We start from the raw sequence: 20992 nt of genomic DNA, 5'->3' as shown, positions 1-20992 counted from the left end.
TACTCTATTTCCTTATTTTGTTTCCTTAAGTTTTCTATGTACTCGTACTTGAGGTTTTCTTCATTTTATATCACCTGCATACCCTGTGCATACCCTCTATGCACGCCAATGAATGATGGGTCTATTTGAAACATGTACCATTAAAAAAGAGAAACATGTATTTAACGTCTAAAGTATTTCTTATTTTTGTGGTCTGCTTTTGCGTGCCTCGTAAATCCTTGGCACGCAAATGCAGACCACATTGTTAAGTGCTTCTTATTATTCCTGGATAGGTCATTTAAATGCAAATGTCGTCCACCATTTTGTAACCAAGTTCTATGTAACACCTTCGCACAACATTAGACTGAAACTTACTGAAGAATTATATGATTTTTTCATTCACAGGATTAAGAACATACAAAAGCCGCGTACACGACTAATATTAAAGCATGAAAAACCACTCCACTTTAGTGCTGTTTCTCGAACAGGCGAATAGTCACTTCATTTCATTTAGCGGATGGCAGTAATTATTTTACCTCTATTGTTCTAAACGTTTACCATAAATGGGAAAATGGGAAATTTTGTGAGCTAGCAACATTCCGCTGGTGTCTTACTTTACACCAGCGGAATGTTGCTAGCTCACAAAATTTCCCACTTGCGCTTGTCGTTTTCACTGTTTTTGGACGCAATACACCGCATACAATAATGGCTAATGAGGATTCTATATGTTCGTAATTCAATGTATCCAAGTCGGCACAACATTAAACTGAAACTTAATGAAGAATCAATTGTTTGTTTCATTCACAGAATTAGGACCATACATAAACCGTGTATACAACTGCATCAAGAACCACTCCACTTTAAAAGTGTTTCTTATACAGGCGGTTATTTAATTCATTCCATTTAGCAGTTGACAGTAATTATTTTTAGCAAACGTCCGCGGGTGTGAAGAGAGACGTGCGCAAGGCCCGTTTTACTGTTTTTGGACACAATGCACTCCATGCAATAATGGCTGAACGAGGGTTCTGTACGTTATTAATTCTGTGGTTTTATTGTGCGTTTCGCAGAACACAAAATCATAAAAATCATAATAGGGAGGTCTCTTGTAAAATCGGATTAGCAACATTACTACCTATACCTGTAAAACGGTTCACATCAATGTCATAGTTGAATATTTCACAAAGGACCCCAAATATCAAAAACAAAGTGTTAAGAGATCCAGAAATCGTCCTATAAACTAAACAGTGGTAAAAATCATAACTTTCCAAGCATGAGCGGCTTGGTGTATTTATGAAAGCTTTGATTGACAGGTTCGTCGTTCAACGGGCTTTTATGGGCTTCTTCTATTAATCTTTCGTAGACACGACCATCGTATGAGCCCAAAGAGGAATGCAGAATCTGCAATTAATAAAATAATTATTTGATCGTTATAGATAAAGTACCTAAGCGTGTGTAAATTTACTTTCAAGATAGTCAAAGTCAAAGTCAAAAATATCTTTATTCAAGTAGGCCCACAGGTGGCACTTTTGATGCGTACATAAGAACCACACGGTAGTGAGATGATGGCGATAACCACATAAGTAAACTTAAAACTAAAGCTACGAGGGTTCCAAACGCGTCCTGGTCTAAGAAGAAGCCCACAACAAACTTAGCCGGGTGTTTTTTTTTTTTTTGTTATCACCATCTCACAATGTCATTTTAAATTATTAGAAGAGCAACCTGGTTAGAGCAATAATTTACACCCAAGCTTTTTTATCGTTTACGTAGTCCTTTATACTATAATAGGACTTTTCTATAAGCTTACGTTTAATACAAACTTTGAACTTTTTAAGAGACATCTCCAAGATGACAATTGGTAGTTTATTGTAGAATTGTATGCAATTTCCTTTAAACGAATTATGAATTTTATGTAACCTAGTATATTGCACTGTAAGTTTATTCTTACTTCTAATGTTTAAATTATTAGTCACATTTTTTCTTAAATTTAGAAATGTTTTTATGAACGTACATTAAATTTTCAAATATGTACTGACTATACACTGTCATTATTTTAAAATCTTTAAATTTATCTCTCAATGACTCTCTCGGACCCATTTTGTAGATAGAACGAACAGCCCTCTTCTGCAGCACGAAAATAGTGCTAATATCAGCAGCATTACCCCAAAGTAAAATTCCATATGACATAATGCTGTGAAAGTAACTAAAATATACCAGTCTCGCAGTTTCTACGTCGGTCATATGGCGTATCTTCTTTACCGCATAGGCAGCAGAACTAAGCCTGTTCGATAAATTATTTACATGAGGGCCCCATTGAAGTTTAGAATCTAACGTTATTCCTAGAAAAACTGTCGTATCCTCCAGTTTCAGTTCCTCATTATTAAGTAGTACAGTGGTTTTCACGTGTTTAACATTAGGTAAAGTGAATTTTATACACTTGGTTTTTTTCCGTTAAGAACCAAATTATTAGCTTCAAACCACTGTACCACTTTAGCGAGAGAGTTGTTTACGTCGTCAAAAGCTAGTTCACGTCGATTTATTTTAAAAGTCAGTAATGTATCATCGGCAAACAGAACTATCCCGTGTTTGTCCTTGGCAAGGTAAGGACGGTCATTAATGTAAATAAGGAACAGAAATGGTCCTAATATAGACCCCTGTAGGACACCTATTTTCATAACTGATCCATTAGACCGTTTTCCATTCACGTCGACTTTCTGAATTCTATCGCATAGATAGTTACTCATTAAGTCTAGAGATACGGCAGCCGAACCCATCTTTATATAGATGTATTGAAGGACAACGTTTCAACCAAGTTTAATTCTATGAGATATACATATTAAGGTCATATAATGAAGTTGTTCAAACCTATTCATCTTATCGACCCATTACCGGCCAACTACAGGGCACGGGTCTCCTCCCACAATGAGAAGCGGTGAAGGCCGTTGGCCACCACGCTGGCTCAGTGCGGATTGGTGGACTCCACACACAGAATCTCAGGCATGCAGGTTTCCTCACGATGTTTTCCTTCACCGTTACTTAAATCGCACATAACTGCGGAAAGTTAGAGGTGCGTGCTGGGATTCGAAATTGGCCCCCCGAAAGTGAAGTCGAGCTCCTACCCACTGGGCTATCACCGCTTTAGATTTACTTGGTTTGATTTAGGTTTTAAGAGGTTGTTTGTCTGTTACGGATTACTAACCTCGTCTCTCAAATCAAAGGCATCGACCAGTCCCACGGCATTCGGTCGCAACTCTGCCAGTAGCTCCTCGTAACGTCTTTGCAGCTCATCCAAATCTTTTTTAGAAACCGATGAATACTGTAACAGAAAATATAAAATTTAGAGCATTGTGAATAAACCGACATAAGCTATGAAACATAAAATCAAACCCTAAATTATTGATATTGCTCTTAGAACATATCTTATATATGGCGAAAGAAACATTAGACATGAAATAAGATATAATGAGTTAATGAATGAATGAATACACTTTTATTGTACACATATAGAAAAACTTTAAATAAAAATTTAACCAAAAGTATACAATTTGGCGGCCTTTTCGCTACATAGCGATCTCTACCAGGCAACCAATACTAATGTGGTGCATATAAATATACATATGTATTAGCATATATACCTACGTATATAAATATATAGAAATATAGAAAGCAAGCATTTGTAAACGGACATAGCTTTAAAAATAGGAACCATCTGTCGTAATATAAACCTTAATATAAATAAAATAATTAACAGCTAATAAAGAACAAGATAACAAAAAAAAATGGCTTTGCGTTACCTGCTCGAGGTTAAGTACGTATTTTAAATTTAAATAAAAATCATAGCTAATCCAAATATAATTTTTAGCCTTCATTTCCACGTAGTACAGAAACCTTGAAACTACAAAAATACTTACTGCTAACATTTCTGTAAATCCTCGGTTTAATAAGGTTGCCCAAAAAACTTAAAAATATACTTATGCGTTCGGTTTGTATCATGGGTGTCTTAAAAAAAAGAATGAATTACTTTTAATAAATCGCCCGTCTTCTCCAGTGCCCAGTACATAAGATATAGCACCGCCAATTGGTGCATCACCTTCTTCACGTCGGCACTCGATGCTTCAGTTATCTTTCTCATTTCACTCCAGTATGTATTAAGTAGTACCGCTCGACAATGTGCCTGGAAAAAATTAAAAAGAAAAAACTAAAAAATCTTATTTTTTATATTGAAAATTGGAATAATCTTCTCAGATTAGTGTATTGTCATCGGTCCTCGATGTGTCTACAATGTTTGAATCAAATCTAGTAGGACAAAATCGAGCTCAAAGGGGCCCTTGATTTGCAGTTGATTTTGTCCTACTTTACATAGGTACATACAAACATACATACAGGTGAAGCTAATAAAAGCGTGTTAAAAACGGGGATTACGTATAAATATATCATCATCATATCGACCCATTACCGGCCCACTAAAATTTAAAAAAAAAAATAATGAGCAGGGGTAAAAATATATACCTACATTTATTAATCTACCACCATCTTCCCGGATGTTTTTGCGTGAGGAATTTGATTTTTAAGGCAATTTAATCAAAATTCAATATTCAAAATTCATTTATTTCAAGTAGGTCTAATTTATAAGCACTTTTGAAACGTCCAGTCAGTCTGTGTGTAGTGACTCTACCACCGGTTCGGAAGGCGGATTCCACTGAGAAGAGCCGGCAAGAAACTCAGCAGATTGCTCTTTTCCAACATCATTTTTAAGTTTAACGATCTTTAGAATTTTCCTGTTTTGTAAGAGATGAGAGCGGAGTGGCCTGCTTCCAAGCAGCCTTGTTAAATGTGTTTTAATATATTGTTTAAACTTAGGTAAAGGTATCATGTTATAAAAGCATATACCCATCCCCACAAAGGATTTCTGTACTTTTCTCAGAAGATATGCAGATTTACTAATTTATGTCCGTTTCTAGTTAGTCGACTGTTTATATCGACTTTTTGTTTATAATCAGTACCTATTTATAATTTTTATTATAATTTTGATGTGAACTTGGCACATAGGCCAGGTTTAATTTTAATTGAAATTATAATCATCATCATTAGCCTAAAGTAGTCCTCTGCTGGACTAAAGGCCTCTCCCAGCTGCACGGCTAGCATGGGCCGGATACAATTATATCCCTGGGGAAAGGATAAAAAATTATCTTCTCCCACAGCTTTATCAACTCTCAGAGCACTGGCAATAAAATAGTAGAAAATAATAATAGTGGAAACAATATACATATAATATATGTGTAATAATAAACAGGAGTAAACTTCTCCTATCGCCTGTTCCCGTGGTTTAGCAGGTGGACACGTTAATTATATCCCCTGTCAGCAGGGCTAGCACAGGCAGGAGACAATTATATCCCCGGGGAAAGGATGAAAATTAATCAGTTCCCACAGCTTTATGAACTCTCAGAGCATAAGCGCACAAGTGGAAATATTATCCAAATAATATATGTGTGATAATAAACGGGGGTAAACTTCTCATATACCTTGGAATCGTGCTTCAGCAGGTGGACACGTTAATTATATCCCCTGTCAGGGGATACAATCGGGGGATATAATTTTTGTCTCCTGCCTGTGCTAGCCCTGCTGGAATGTTTGCCCGTAATCACCACGCTACGCAGTAGATGGCAGTAGTAGCATAGAGAACGCTGCTGCCCGTATCCTTGGTCTATACGTACGACACGTGTGAGAAGATGAGGGGTGATCTGTATTCTAATCTGCATTCACAATCACACGGCAAGTGATAATATAAAAAATCATATTAGTGCCCCACAAAATGATAAATTAATTGTTAACGATCATTGCCAAGAACGTATTTTTTGCAATAGCTATATAACTATTTTCAAAATAATTACCTACATATATACATTATCGTTATTATGATTATCAGATTATGATAACGGAAGCTAGTAAACAACTGATAGCTAAAACCATGCTATCACTTAACTTGCGTAATGGATCTGATCAAGGTCAATGAGACATTGCGGTCAAATAACCATCTGAAATGTTATCAAAACTGAGTATTGTTGTTCATGTAGTTCAAGACGCCAGATCAAGATGCTCACATGCGAACATGTATCCCATGAAAATGCACGATGAAGATAAAAGAGTTTTAATAACGAGGTATTGAAACAGAGAAATGTAAATATAATACAAAAGAAGAAAATATATAAGGTATTGCATTTGCATTGCAGATTCAAACTTTATGTCGTCGCGGAATTTAGCAGCAGGGCAGGGCTAGCACGGCGAGAGATAAAAATTATATCCCCCGATTATATCCCTTGACAAGGGATATAGTTAACGTGTCCACCTTCTAAATCACTGGAACATGGAATATTAGAAGTTTACCCCCGTTTATTAATACTAGCGGACCCGCGCGACTTCGTCCGCGAATGAGTCGACTTAAAATAATAGTCGTATGTCCAATATAAATGATTTTGAGATTCCAATATAAATGAATCCTAGCTAGATCGATTTATCGCCCCCTGTTGAAACCCCCTGTATACTAAATTTCATGAAAATCGTTGGAGCCGATTCCGAGATTCCAATTATACATATACAAGAAGTTTCGTTTAAAGATATAAGATAAGATTTTATTTGGATATTATTTTCACTTGTGCGCCAGTACTCTGAGATTTGATAAAGCTGTGGGAGAAGGTAATTTTTTATCCTTTCCCCGGGGAGATAATTGTCTCCCGCCCACGCTAGCTGTGCTGCGAGTGTAGCTTCGCGCAGGTAGTCAACTGTACCGTCACGCTGATTGGCTGATACCGAATATTGAATTGTGCGCATCGAAACGCACGAAGTTCTAGAAGTCATGAAGTTTGATTTGGACTATGCTAAGTTTACGTAATATGCATTTGTGTTCATTATTCGTACCTCTGCTGCACCGACTAACTGAACAGTCGTCATTAGCCAAGCATCCTCGTAGTCCATTCCAGAAGCGGTTCGATCCCGTATACTTTTTACACATTGACCTATTTTACTGAAAGCAGAAGTAATGTTAAGTTTAATTTCTTTTGTGAAGATTTCACAGATAACAGATGGAATGGCCCCCAATAGAGCTTATATCAAGAAATTTGTCCTTCTGTAAAGTCAAAGTCAAAGTCAAAAATATCTTTATTCAAGTAGGCCCATAGGTGGCACTTTTGATGCGTACATAAGAACCACACGGTAGTGAGATGATGGCGATAACTACATTCTTAAACTTAAAACTAAAGCTACGAGGGTTCCAAACGCGTCCTGGTCTAAGAAGAAGCCCACAACAAACTTAGCCGGGTGTTTTTTTATTTTATTTGTTATCAACATCTCACAATGTCATTTAAAATTATTAGAAGAGCAACCTGGTAAGAGCAATAAAAACTGGTGAACTTTGGTACGCAGAGTTATATATGCAAAGATCTTCGAAAATTTTGGAATTTTTCGTTATTTGCCCGATGCAAAAGGATTATTTACGGAAATTCAAGCGAATAAAAACATTTTTATAATTCACTTGAATTTTGAATTGTCTTATAACCTTTCTTGTGTTAGCCCTGCATCTGTTTCTTATATTACTTTTTTCATTTAACTCTAATATTTTGTCTTCTTTAGTCTAAAAATAATGGACTTCCTTATATTGCCTTTACATTGTGTTAAACATACGATCCATACATATGTATTTACGATTCCATTATTTTTATTATGGTAGATATTTTAATTTAGTTTTGTTTTTAAATTACTTATTACCATTCTATTTCTATTGTATAACATATTTGGCTCTTAAGTTCTATTCAGTTATTCTTAAAAATAAACAGTCATAACAATTAGTATGACTATTTATTTTTAAGAGCTCATCATTTTCACTTATTAATTCTTAAATTTTACGAAGGTAAAGGTACTCGTACTTACCCTGCAGCAATCACCTGGAAGGATTTGATAATACCTTCGTGAGTATTGTCCCAATTCAGTCTGTCAGCATTTGCAGTCCGATTTAAATAAGACACAGTTTGCGTTAATTTTTTTCCAGCTTCCGCTTGCTCCGAAGCCTTAACTAAGAACCTGTAAAATGCGCAAAGATAACAAACATATCCTGTGACGCAACAATATGAAAATAAAACACGAAACTCATAATCTTCATTATTTATATTCAAATAGACTTAAAATACTGGAAAAATGTTGTCATAATTGTAAAATATGAGGTGATTAATGGTGATAATTTTTTTCGTCATTGCAAAAACATCGCAAGTCTTTTACCAATCATTGGCATTGGTAGAAAACTAAGGAACAAAATGGTTATTTAATACTACCTTAATTTGGGAAATACTACCATTTTATTGCTTTATAGTTTCCAAACTCATTTAAACCTACGATATAAACGTACTATATCGTTTCAAAATAATTGAATAATTCTAATTAGGTGAAAGATACAGATGATGTTTTTGTGAAGAACCAAGGTTGAGTGGTAAATATTGCTGTGCATTATGTTCGCCTTATGTTCATTGTATTTTTTTTTTATAAAAAAAAAAAAGATTTTTACCTTGTTAATTTTTTACTGCTACGCACATGTTTCCTCTATTATAGGATGGAGGTGAAACATGAGGATCTATGATAGACTCAAGGTACTCTCGGCAAGTGTGTCGAGAGTACCTTGAGTCTGATGTAACGTAGTGACATTACCGAACCACTACACTCGAACTCGCATGAACGGATACCGTTGCATGCATGCAAAATGCATAACTAGTCAACCTTGGTTCATTTATTTATTTATTATTTTTGTACCATAAATTGTGATTTTGAACATATGATACATTAAGTGTACAAAGGAAAGCTTATCTCTATAAGAGATCTCTTCCAGCTACCCCAGGATGTGAGTCAGATGATTTAATGGTGGAATAGGTCAAATAAAGGTACAATATACTAAATGATAACTACTAAAAATATGCAATATATCTAAATATTAACGAAATTCATTCCAAAAACATCATCTATATATTTCATGTATTACGAATTATTTAAGTTATTTTGGAACGAAATGGTACGTTTATAGACAGTTATTTACTAAATGATAACTACTAAAAAATATGCAGTATATCAAAATATTAACAAAAATCATTCTAAAAACATCATCTGTATCTTTCATGTATTTCGAATTATTTAAGTTATTTTGGAACGAAATGGTACGTTTATAGACAGTTTTTAATTGAGTAATTATTTTCTGTGTTCTCCAGAACATAATTACACAATCCTAACAGAACTTTATGAACATAGTGTTACCTCGCGGTCTGCAGAAGCAGCACAGTATAATCCCCTTCGTAGGTTCTGGTAGCAGCCACAAAGGAGTAGATGAATGGCAGGTTTGAAGAGAGCATGTACCCGTGGCCACCGCACGCGAATCTGCACTGCTCTATGTGCGATAGTGCATCTGATGTGCTCACAGCCTTTAGACAACTCGATAATGCGTGCAGCTAAAATAATAATTTTATATGCAACCTACTTACAAATTTGTTGTAATTAGATTTGATAGTACGAATTAGTCAAAGTTTTTTTATTGTTAATGTTATTTCTAAACTAGCGGTTCCTCGCGACTTTGTCCGCGTATTAGTCAACCTTAAAAGATAGACATATTCCTAAGACACATTCTTAAGACATAGACTTTGTCATACATGATTATATCGAAACTTTACTGTTAAAGCTGTAACACTGTGGAACTCGCTCCCCTGGGAAATACGTCATTCCGAAACCATTCACCTGTTTAAACATCGCTTAAAAAATTATTACTTATCTATGTAATTGAGTATTATGTAAATTTATAATAGCATAAATATATATCTATTATAGTATAAATAAATTTATATCGGTATTTGTGTAGTTAATATTTAAATGTAGTATGTATGTTCATGTAAGTTTATATTAATTTTTGTAACATACTTTATGCACCATCCATTTTCCACTTTTTTATCGGCTTTGTACGCTCAGGTTGCCTTTAAAAGATCACTTTTAGTGATAAGGCCGCCTTTGCACCCTAGCACTAAGTACTTATACTGTTTTCCTTGTATTTTTCCTATTGTGTTGTGTTGCAATAAAGTTTTTCTATTTTTTTTTAAACTTTAACCGTTTACGTAGCACGCAGCGGAAGCTTTCAAAAGGAAAAAAAACCCTTCAAATTTAGAATTTCTAATCATCATTATCATCGTGCTTCAAACTATGTGAAAAACTTCTGTCGTCAATTATTTTTTGATAGCCCTGGGGTCTAACGCTCAAAATTAATAAAAAAAACTTTCAACTAAGGATGTCTATACTAACTTCATTATCTGATCTGAATATTTCGGATTATAATGATTATACCAAATTAACATGGTGTTTAAGCCAATTCATCAATATGGTCAATATTGTCAAAAACTTTGCAATCTCATTATTTATAATACTAAGTCATCTCTACTAAATATCTATATCATCATCATAATCATTTCAACCAATCGACGTCCACAGCTGGACATAGGTCCTTTGTAGGGAGTTCCACAATACACGGTCCTGGGCCGCTTGCGTCCAGCAACTCGCCTGATATCATGATCTGTCCACCTCGTTGGGGGCCGACCTACGCTGCGTTTATCGGTGCGGGGTCGCCATTCCAATACCTTAGTATCTGTATACTATGTATACTATGTACCTTTATAATTACTGGTTAAATGGAGCCTTCTAAATATCATATCATAACAAACGTTTTTTTACTAGGAACATGTGGAATTTCAAGAAGGTAATTAAATAATTCTAGTATGGAATACCTCAGGCAATGTATCGACGTTGCCTTTTTTCATATCAGCCAAGACAGCTTGAAAGGTGTTCCACAGCCAGCATGAAGTAAGTTGGAACGCATGTGCCGTTGCTATGCATATGAATAACTTGTGCTGTTGTGTCGGGTAGTCCAAGATTTGAGGCTCCGGCTCACTGAAAAATATAGATGTAACATCTTCGATTTATCAGATAACCAAGCAAAATTTGAACTGTGTTACTTGAAGGACAAATAAGGATACGACTGATGCATCATCGTCATCGTTATACAACATATAACAAACACTTTAGCAACGTTGACATTTATGCAAGTAAATTAAAACTACACCGAGCTGGTGAAGTTGGGAATGACACATTAAGAAGGTTAGAAAGTCATTAGTTTTTCATTGTTTTTAGCGCGTAGCTTGTTTTAAAGATATAGGCATAGACACCAAGGGATAAATATTCTACGGGAAATAAGTAATCCCCACACTTCTGGATTTCTTCAGTAAAACGTGAAGAAGAATTAAATACGCGGAGTAATTCTAACGATTTATACGTACTTGGGCCTTAGTTCAGTTTGTCTCCTTACAGCCGAGTAGCGGATAGCAATAGTCGCAGCCTTTGAGATGTTGAAAGACATTTCACTGACGAGCGTGACTCTTATAAACACCATCGTTCCGTACGTCAGCTTTCCATGCTTTGCTGATTTTACATAAACACCATCCTGAAATATGTTTAATAGATAAGTAAATATAGATTGGAAGATAATGTTGCGGCTTAGAACCTCCAGCGATAGATGGAATACTTACGTGAATAATAATTTGTTAGTAAGTTCGGACAACCAATGGCGTACGTTAGGATGTTCGTTAAGATCGTTTGTTCTTTCGTTTAGTTAGCAAAAGTTATTATAAACAAAATAAATCTTCTCCGATAGGAGTTACGTAATAAAACCCTAAGGTAGTAAGAAACATACGAAATCCACAGGCAGCCTTTAAATAAATAAGAAGAAAGCACATGGTTTTTGCTTTACTTTATATATATCCGCACTTGGAAAGCGTAGACGACTACGGCCTACACACATTTAGTACATTTTTGTAGTTATACTTCTTTTGGCGCGTCAGGGAAAAATGATGAGAATAAATATTTACGTTACGCTATAAGGTTTGACAGTCTGCACTCTCAATTGACAAAGTCTGCGGGTTTTTTTTCAAGATCACCCGCCATTAGTTAGCACCGAAAGCTTTGTTATGATTAAATTAAAATTTTACAGTATAAATTATTTTATTACAACAGTTATCTTGTCAATTATTTACCTTTTCTACTTTTGCATGCTTCATCAACATATTCTCCCTCGGTATTCTAAAATGATCAAATCTTAGGAAACCATTGTCTGCACTGCTGAAGCCCATTCTTGGTCCGATCTCGCCAACTGTTATCCCAGGGAGGGGCATGTGCGTATCCAGGTCTCGAATTTTGACGATGAATAAATGAGTTCCGTGGCATTTCCCCTGGGTATATAGTTGGGCCATCACAACACAGTGGTTTGCGGTTTTACCAACTAAAACATGAAAAATTAATCGGTTATCCTTGTATAGATAATTAATAAATAATATATATATATAAAGTAAGTGTATCTTGTGTTATGGGTATTACTGGTCGTCAAAATGTTTTTTTAAACGTAATATACTTACGGCCTCCTGCCCACCACTTATAAGAAGTTATAGTAGGGCTGTGCAGAACAAACTCTTCCTTTTCGGGATTGTAAGTGGCCGTCGTTTCCAAACCCCTGATAAAGGTTCCATGGCCAAGTTCTGTCTGTAACAATTTAAAACTTAAATTGTAGGCGATGGAGGAATTTCTGGCATGAAATATACTGAAACAAATTTAATCCAATATTTGACTAGTAGGAGTCGTTTTGGAAAACTTACCTGCGTATCTAATATAGGCTGCGAATACAGAATATAACTGTCATCAGAAGAAAAAAAAAGAGTTTTGTTTAACGCCTAAGTAATGATCAAAATAATTAAATCATGAGTTGTTAGTGTGAAAATATCACAAGTGTAATTTCAAATAAAAAGGTTTCATCTCCAATGATTCAAGTGAATGTGTACGGAATAACCCAGTCTTCAGCTGCATCATCCTTCCCCATCACATGATATTTCCTTATCGTCATATACAAACCTGACCTATTGTTTGGTTTGACCTACTTGTTATAAAACAAATTCTACCCATTCGACATGATGAACAAAAACAACTAACAAACCTCTCCATAGGAGAAATTGTTAGGTTCACAAAGTGACTGGTAGTTTTCAGGGGTGGATGCTGCCCGGACACCAGCTAAACCTGTGGCTCCAACATGTGGAATAGGGTTTGGTCCTTACGTAGGACAGATCTGATGTCTGACAATAGCTGTCGTAAAAGAACAAATACAAGTCGTTTAACGCGTTTGTCTACATGTCCACTAACCCCTAAGCCACGCAACAGATTTTGCGGTCACAGGTGGTTTATCCTTACAGATATTATAAATGCGAAAGTGTGTATGTTATTCCTTCCATCACGACCTAACTAACGCACAGAGTTTGTTGAAAAGACGGAGAGTAACTTAAGCTACTTACTCGCAGTGGCGTGCACTTCGTACATTCACAAAAGCACTTCCTACCTTGGATAGTAGGAAGATTTTGGGCGTTTTTGGAAATCTTTCCATTGTATGCATACCCTGGTAAGAAGCCCAGTGCACGCCACTGCTTACTCGTTTTATCCAAGGAAAACAAATAGCCTAATAAAGTTTTTTGTAAGTAGAATAATATTTTGCAGCGAAGTCACTGATAAAATATAAAATAACATGTAACTGTAACTTTACTTTTTTTCTCATGCATACCCGTGTGATGCTGGGGCGGGTCTCTTTTTATAATAATTTTGTTAGGTAGGAGCGTGCAGTACCTGTGCATAAGCCCCGATTATCTGCATATCCAGAGCTTTGGGCAACCACTCAGCTGTCTGCTCCGGTGTGCACTGTCCTATGAGGGTCGGCACAAACATGCCGAGGTGCAGCATAAACGGCGAGATGTCCTTGAAAAACGCATCTGCAGTACGTCGGAGGACGGGGGACCTTAAATTAAAAACATCATATCAATTTTATTTAAGCCTGTTATTGTTATCTTTTTCTATTTTTAATGTACAAGTAGCACAGCGGTCGCTTCTGCCCGTTGTTCGTTATATTCCCTTAGTTTTATATAATGTTATTTATAACACCTACGGGAAGAGAAAGGATGGTGGCAAGTGGCAACTGTATTCTAATCTGCCGTCACGACACGACACACACTTACATAAACAAAACTTAAATATAACTAACGCGACGCAGATCCCTGTTTTATTTATCTCTGCAACGCACGTAGGATTGACGTAGGTCGTAGAGGAAACGTTATTTAAAACAATTTCGTCCGGCGAAAAAAATCTGGACTCGAGCCAAACTTTAATAAATCGTTACTTAGCTTCTGGCCATTGTCTTTTGAGGCATTAGGAATTTATATAGTCGCATTGTAAACATTAATGGCTTGTGGTGGAGTGCAGAGGTTAAGAATGTGGTGTTTGATGTAAGGTGGCCAAACAGCATCAAGCTAGTCGCTGGCAAAACCGTGCAATTTGGTACACCATACAAGGGCAAAACCGTGGAAAAATTATAAAATTTTGTTCATACATTTACGTCACAATTTAGGGAAATGCGTATAAAAAAATATCCAGACCACATATCATGGTTATGTTACCAGTCATGGCTTCTTAAATAATTTTTCTTTATAAAAGTGTAATTTAAAGAAGCTGAAGTCCACAATAAAATTAAAAACAAAAGAAATAATACGAGAACAATCGACACAAATCTTTATCCTCATGAAAAACCTTAACCACCCACGAATAAAGCTTAGATTCGCGTAATTGAAATTTGAATTTCGATAACGACATTTTCTCGAGACTTTATTAGTATTTTTGACTAAATTGATTCAAAATTCAAAATTATTTTATTTCAAGTAGGCCTAATATAAGTACTTTTGAAACGTAAAGTATGTTTGCTTGTAGTGACTTTACCACCGGTTCGGAAGGCAGATTCTACCAAGATGAAGCCGGCAAGAAACGCAGCAGTTGCTCTTTACCAACATTATTTTACAATGTAATTATCAATGTTCTATCTTGTGTGAGATGAAAGCGGAGCGGCTTGCTTCCAGGCAACCTTGTTATTAACAAATTAATCAACAGTACAGTAACCTCAATAACATGATGATGATAATAATGACGGTGAGTCGTGATACCAACCCTTTAACCAGAAAGGTTTAGGTCACACTGGTCCAGTACGGATTGGTAGAGAACATTATGGAGAACTCTCAGCCATGCAGGTTAAGATAATTAATTTCTTAAAACGCACATAATTTTCCGCTTCGGCCGAACATCGCTGAAGCGGATCATTTTAAGTGTGTAATTTTGATTATTTAGGTATTTCATATAAATTGAGGATGTTATATGTTATATATTTTATTATTATTTATATGTAATATATTTATATATATATATATATTTTATTTATAAATTTGTATAATTTTAAATCTTATTTATTGCACCGCCTACCTCTTTTCTATGTTTTTTCCTTTTACGCCATTGGTTGCCTGGAAGAAATCGCTATGTAGCGATAAGGCCACCAAATTGTACTCTAGTAATATGTATTGATATCTCTGTTACTACTTTTTTTCTTTGGTGTACAATAAAAGTGTATTCATTCTTTCATTCATTCATAAGTTAGAGGATCGTGCGTGCATGCCGGGCCGAAACCTTACCCACTAACCTATCACCCCTTAGATTTCCCAACGCCTACTAAGTGTTAAAGTGGGTTTATGGAGTAAGTGAAGTTGAAACGTCAGAGAAGTAAAAGCTTATCATTCATAACGTACTCAAAATTTTCAATTCCCGTAATCTCCAGCATCTCATTCCGGACAAGGTTGCCGTAAACGCAGGATTTCCTTACGGCGTTCTCGTACCTCTCCTTGATACTTAGGCACTCTTCAGGCACTTCGTCCAGCGAAGCTCCACTGTTGAGCGCAATGTCCTCTGTAAATTAAACATTGATTTGAATTACTAATAGTATTTTGAAGATTCTACAGAGAAGAATCTTCTCTTCGTGTCAGACCGCAGCCCTGTAGGTATCATGGTGATTATATGCGAATAGTACATGAAGGTGAGACCGAGAGCACTACTTGTTTTTGATCATTTAAAATTTTCATCAGTTTCTAGATTTCTGGCAAGATCTGACAAGACAACATTGCCTAAAAAATTTATAAATAGTTGTATGTAGAAATTGGAGTTTCGAAATGTGGCTGTACTGAAAATAAAGGCTACATTGGCGTGATTTAAATTCTTTAAACTATTACCATATTTATATTGGCCTATATAATTAACCTGTCGATTCTACTATTGTATTTCGGTAGTTTCAATACATTAATCCATGCCCGAATCAAGTACTAAAATTACTGAGTTCTAATAGTGTATTTAAATACAAGATGACGCCAAGTAGGTCAATTACCTTGCATAATATATTCAGAACGGGTTTATAAATAAGAACAAAAAACCCTCTTTTTCTTCTTATTAAAAATGTAAATTATTTAAGTTATAAATTCTCTTTTTATAATACATCCAGTGGAGTCGGCACTGAGGTTGAAGTTTTCCTGAGTTTGTCTTCAGAAGTTAAATATTTAATTAAACTTCAAAACATTAAAAATGGGTGCCAATGAATTATGAAGGATTTTTATTAAAGTACTTCTTATACCAAAAGTTTAATTAGAAATTAAATTGTTTTTTGAAAAAAATAAACTTAGTATTCGTATTCCAAGACAGACATTAAAGCTCATAAACAAACACGAAACGGTTTATAGTGCGGGACAGGCAAAAAAATGGTTATTTTACCACGAACCACGACCCAAACGAACTGAGGAATTCCCTAAAAAGACTTATCTTACTTATTTTACATTTAATAATTTATATGACCTTCTTTCTTTACAGTCTTATCCAAAGGAAGAACATTACATCAGATTATTAATAATATTATTGAAATATCAAATTCAATATTCTTAAAACTAAACTCCTACCTATAAACTAAACTCCCTAATAAAACAGACAGACATTATTTCTGTTAGATTTTATATGGGACATTATTGTTTTGAGACTTTGATTGACTGATTACTATGTATGAAGCTACATTCACCACTGTTTCATTGAATTGAATGGAAATTATTCAACTTCTTGACCACTCAGGGCTCATAGAGTTCAGTTGATCGCTACCTGTAGGTTCAGACATTATTAACCCACTTAAAAAGAGAAGAAATCTTCAATTAGTCTGCTTATATCATTTTTATTCAATAAATAATTTTATATCCGATATTTAAGAGTCGTCTGAAGGACAACTACCTCTCTTTGAGTGATGACATTTGAAGTTGATTCTTTATTATTATCTGTAAATTATGTACTAAAATCTACTTATATCTTAATATATATAAATCTCTTGTCACGATGTTTGTCCGCGATGGACTCCTAAACTACTTAACCGATTTTAAATTAAATTGGCACACCGTGAGCAGTCTGGTCCAACTTAAGAGATAGGATAGCTTAGATCTTTAATTATAGTCGCAATTTTATTTTATTGCAAATTATTTGTCTATAATTAATTGGCAGTCATGTTATATATATATACTACTATACTCATTTAAAGCTTAGCGATACTGAATACTTTAAAAACAAAATCAAACGCAGACAAAGTCGCGGGCAACAGCTAGTAATATATATATTGTGTATGCTATATATATTTTGTATATGTTATATTTATATATTACGTATTTTTATTTAAATTATCTATGTATTTGTATCTATCTATTTTGGTGTTTATGTATATCTATCTTGCTGCAAGTCCTGTCTACAAATGTTGCCTGTAAGAGATAAGGCCGCCTTTGCATGTCTACATTGTGTACTGTTTCTTTTCCTGTATATGATACGTGGAATAAAGTGTTTCTTCTTCTTTTCACGCGGATCTCCTACACGTTGTGTATATTACTTTATAATTTTTTATTTATTTATTATATCATTATTATTTTTATTTTTGTAATCTATTTCAAGTATTAATTATTTGTATGTATTTTTTTTCTTAATTACCTTTCTTAATTATTAACAGGCGGTGCATGCCTGTTATCTGTTTTCGTCATGTTTTCCTACTAAGTAATAAGACCGATCGCCTTTTGTACTCTGCTTCTGTCTTTGTTTTTCTATTCTTCTTTTGTTTCTTCAACTTGTAGTGGTGTGCAAATAATGTATATACATAATGTATATAAGTTATGCAATTACGTTTTATAAACAGACGAAAAATCTAATTACACTAAACCCAACATTTTGTAAATTTTTGTTATTCCAATTTTAACACATTTTGTGTTAAAATTGGAATAACAAAAATGCACATCATGACCGTAAAAAAGTGACGGTTAATTCTGTGTGTTAAGTGAAAAGCATTCATGTTCATCACACAAATATTTTCCAGTGGCCTTCGACTCAGAAGGCTGCCCACTTTTAGCTACCCGTCACTGTATTAGTCCCCTTACTGTCTGAGGGGGGGTTGAGCTGTCCTGATCCCGTTCTTCTTAGCGCGGTAGCCCTGGCACTCGGTTGGGACGGTTGATAGACGTCTGGGAAGTATACAACGGGTTGCCCGGACGTCTACTAAAGCCATCGAGAGGGACATGCCGTGGTGGGTATTATTTTGGGTAAAAGAGTCCCAAATAACCTCTGTCCCGCCCAAAAGGAAAGAGGTAGCCATAAAGCTTTTACCCCAAGGCAAAAAAAAAAGAAAAAAAGGGTCGGCAGTCAAATAAATTAATGATAATTAAATAAATAAAAGATAAAATAATGAGTAAATTTATACCTAGCTAATATTTCTTAGTCCACTACGATCACGACGTAATACCTTACCTATACCTATACCAATAGTTAACGTATTATACTTTAAAATATACAGTACATTATAAATTATAATACGGTACCATCAACCTATACAGGTTAGTTATTTATAGTTTAATTTATTATTATTAGTAGTTTGTAGCGTATTTTATGTATAATTTACTATCAGTAATTTTTACGTAAGAATCTACGATTACTGCCTCGTAGGTCTAGTGATTAGGAATTTCGACAACGAACAACGAGGTCCAGGGTTCGATTACCGGTCATCATTAGAAAATCATTGTAATTTTCAGTACGCTACGGAGTTAGGAAATTTGTCTATGCCTCAGATAGCACGATAATCTGTTGTTTCCAATTACTAACATTCATTATAATACTCAAGCTTTTATGTCTCATAACTTGGCATAGGCCCCCTCTCTTATTGAGGGATGTTAGAGCATAGACCCACCGCACGGGTCTAATTCGGATTGGTGGCCTGAAGAATAATTATAATCGGAGTAACAGTGACCGGGTCAAACACGATCAAATGCTAATAAACGCCAGCCAACCTACATTGTTGTTTGGTCTGGTCGGAGGCTTTGGCTGTGGCTAGTTACCACTCTACCGATAAAGACGAGCTGCTAAGTGACTTAGTGTTCCGGTCGCGTCGAGACTACCATACTCCCTAACAGGTTAGCCCGCTATCATCTTAGACTGCATCATCACTTACCAGGTGAGATTTGAGTCAAGGGCTAACTTGTACTGGAAAAATAAAAAAAATAAAATCGTGTAAAGTCTGAGCTCTATAACCCTCCTTCCTTTATGAGTGGAGCCAGCAGTATATTATATACTATATTTGACGACCTTCCAGGCGCAGCGGTCAGCGCAGTGTTTAAGTGGAGGTCCCGTATTCGTTCCCCGGCAGCGTCAGTTTGAGAATTTATATGTATATTATAAGTATTTATGTATATTATTCATAAAAATATTCATCAGTAATCTTAGTACCCATAACAAGCTACGCTTACTTTGGGGCTAGATGGCGATCTGTGTATTGTCGTAATATATTTATTTATTTATTATTTATTTATTTATAATTTTCAGAATTTTCTCTGGTCTGGTCTGGTGGCAGATTTCAGCCTTACCTAGTTACCTGTCTGTCTGTCTGTCTGTCTGTGTGTCTGCGTGCTGTATCTCATGAATTGTAATAGGTTATCGCACGAATGGTATAGGTAATACAGAGTTGAAATTTTTACATCGCACTTCAGTAATAATGACCACATTTTGTACCTACGCTTATAAAAGTTTAAGTTTTGTATCTGTTCTTTTGACTCATTCTGATGGGGTGTGGAAAATTGAATAAAAAAGAATTGAGCTATGTCACATGTCTACGAAATTTAAATGACGCAAATGTATGAAGTTGCTTATTAAATAAAATATATTACTGTAAAGATACTGAAAACATAAATAGGTATAACCTACATATCTGTTAATTAATAAACCTTTCATACCTAATTGGTTGTATTATAGAAAGAGTGGTAATCGTGATTCAACTTTAAACTCTATATTTTTTTTAATTTTCGTCAAAGCTGTACGTAAAGCAGTGCAAACAGATAATGCCAGTAAAACCCAGAGTAAATCTACCTAAACTTTTTGCATAGTTACAATAAAAATGATAAATATAATATCCACAAATAAAACATACCGATTTTTTTCCTCTGCACCGTTTTATCTTTGCCTCCATCTATAATATTCGTGACTTCTTCAATATTAAAATTGCATTTTAGCCTCTCCTTAGCGAGATCCGGATTAACATCGTGTTTGGGTTTATTTATTTTCATCGCAGCACAAGTTCTTAGGTAAAGGAATTTAAGCGGAATGCACAATCACACTGGCCGGTGGACCTGTTTGTACTGAAATCCGAAATACCGCGAACCTTGCCGTAGGTATTTACCAAACAATGCTAATGCACTTACGAAATAAGAGCTGACGTAGTATAGTCCACGGTGGCTTATGCAGTTTGTCTGTTGAGACAATACTGCCACGGCTAGTCACCATCATCATTCGCAGCCTCCTAACGTCCCACTACAGGGCCTCGTCTCTCATAGGAGATACGGTTTTAAAGCATAGATAGAATTCGCAGAAATACAAATGTATTAAAGCGCACGATTTGGCGGCCTTATCGCTATATAGCGATCTATTCCAGGTCACCAAAGGCGTAGAAGAAAATGCTATAGATCCTTGAAGGTTTCACCACCATTCTTATTTCTGCCGCCAA

The 20992-nt window shown here is 35.3% G+C and overlaps 1 protein-coding gene across 1 annotated transcript; it reads right to left on the bottom strand.

Moving 5' to 3' along the window:
* Nucleotides 1–642: 642 nt before the first annotated feature.
* Nucleotides 643–20602, bottom strand: LOC120634536 (probable peroxisomal acyl-coenzyme A oxidase 1). Its single transcript, XM_039905228.1, has 13 exons — nucleotides 20420–20602; nucleotides 15696–15852; nucleotides 13702–13870; nucleotides 12453–12576; nucleotides 12075–12319; nucleotides 11322–11485; nucleotides 10773–10935; nucleotides 9265–9455; nucleotides 7900–8049; nucleotides 6892–6997; nucleotides 3998–4150; nucleotides 3176–3292; nucleotides 643–1377 (listed from the first exon to the last, which is right to left on the bottom strand). The coding sequence occupies exons 1-13, from the start codon at nucleotides 20553–20555 to the stop codon at nucleotides 1234–1236; spliced, it is 2019 nt and encodes a 672-aa protein (XP_039761162.1). The 5' UTR covers nucleotides 20556–20602; the 3' UTR covers nucleotides 643–1233.
* Nucleotides 20603–20992: the final 390 nt, after the last annotated feature.

The sequence above is a fragment of the Pararge aegeria genome, chromosome 2 (assembly GCF_905163445.1).
Source record: "Pararge aegeria chromosome 2, ilParAegt1.1, whole genome shotgun sequence".
In the NCBI taxonomy this organism is placed as follows: domain Eukaryota; kingdom Metazoa; phylum Arthropoda; class Insecta; order Lepidoptera; family Nymphalidae; genus Pararge; species Pararge aegeria.
The sequence above is the reverse complement of the archived record's forward strand: the minus strand, read 5'-3'. Positions and strand labels throughout refer to the sequence as shown.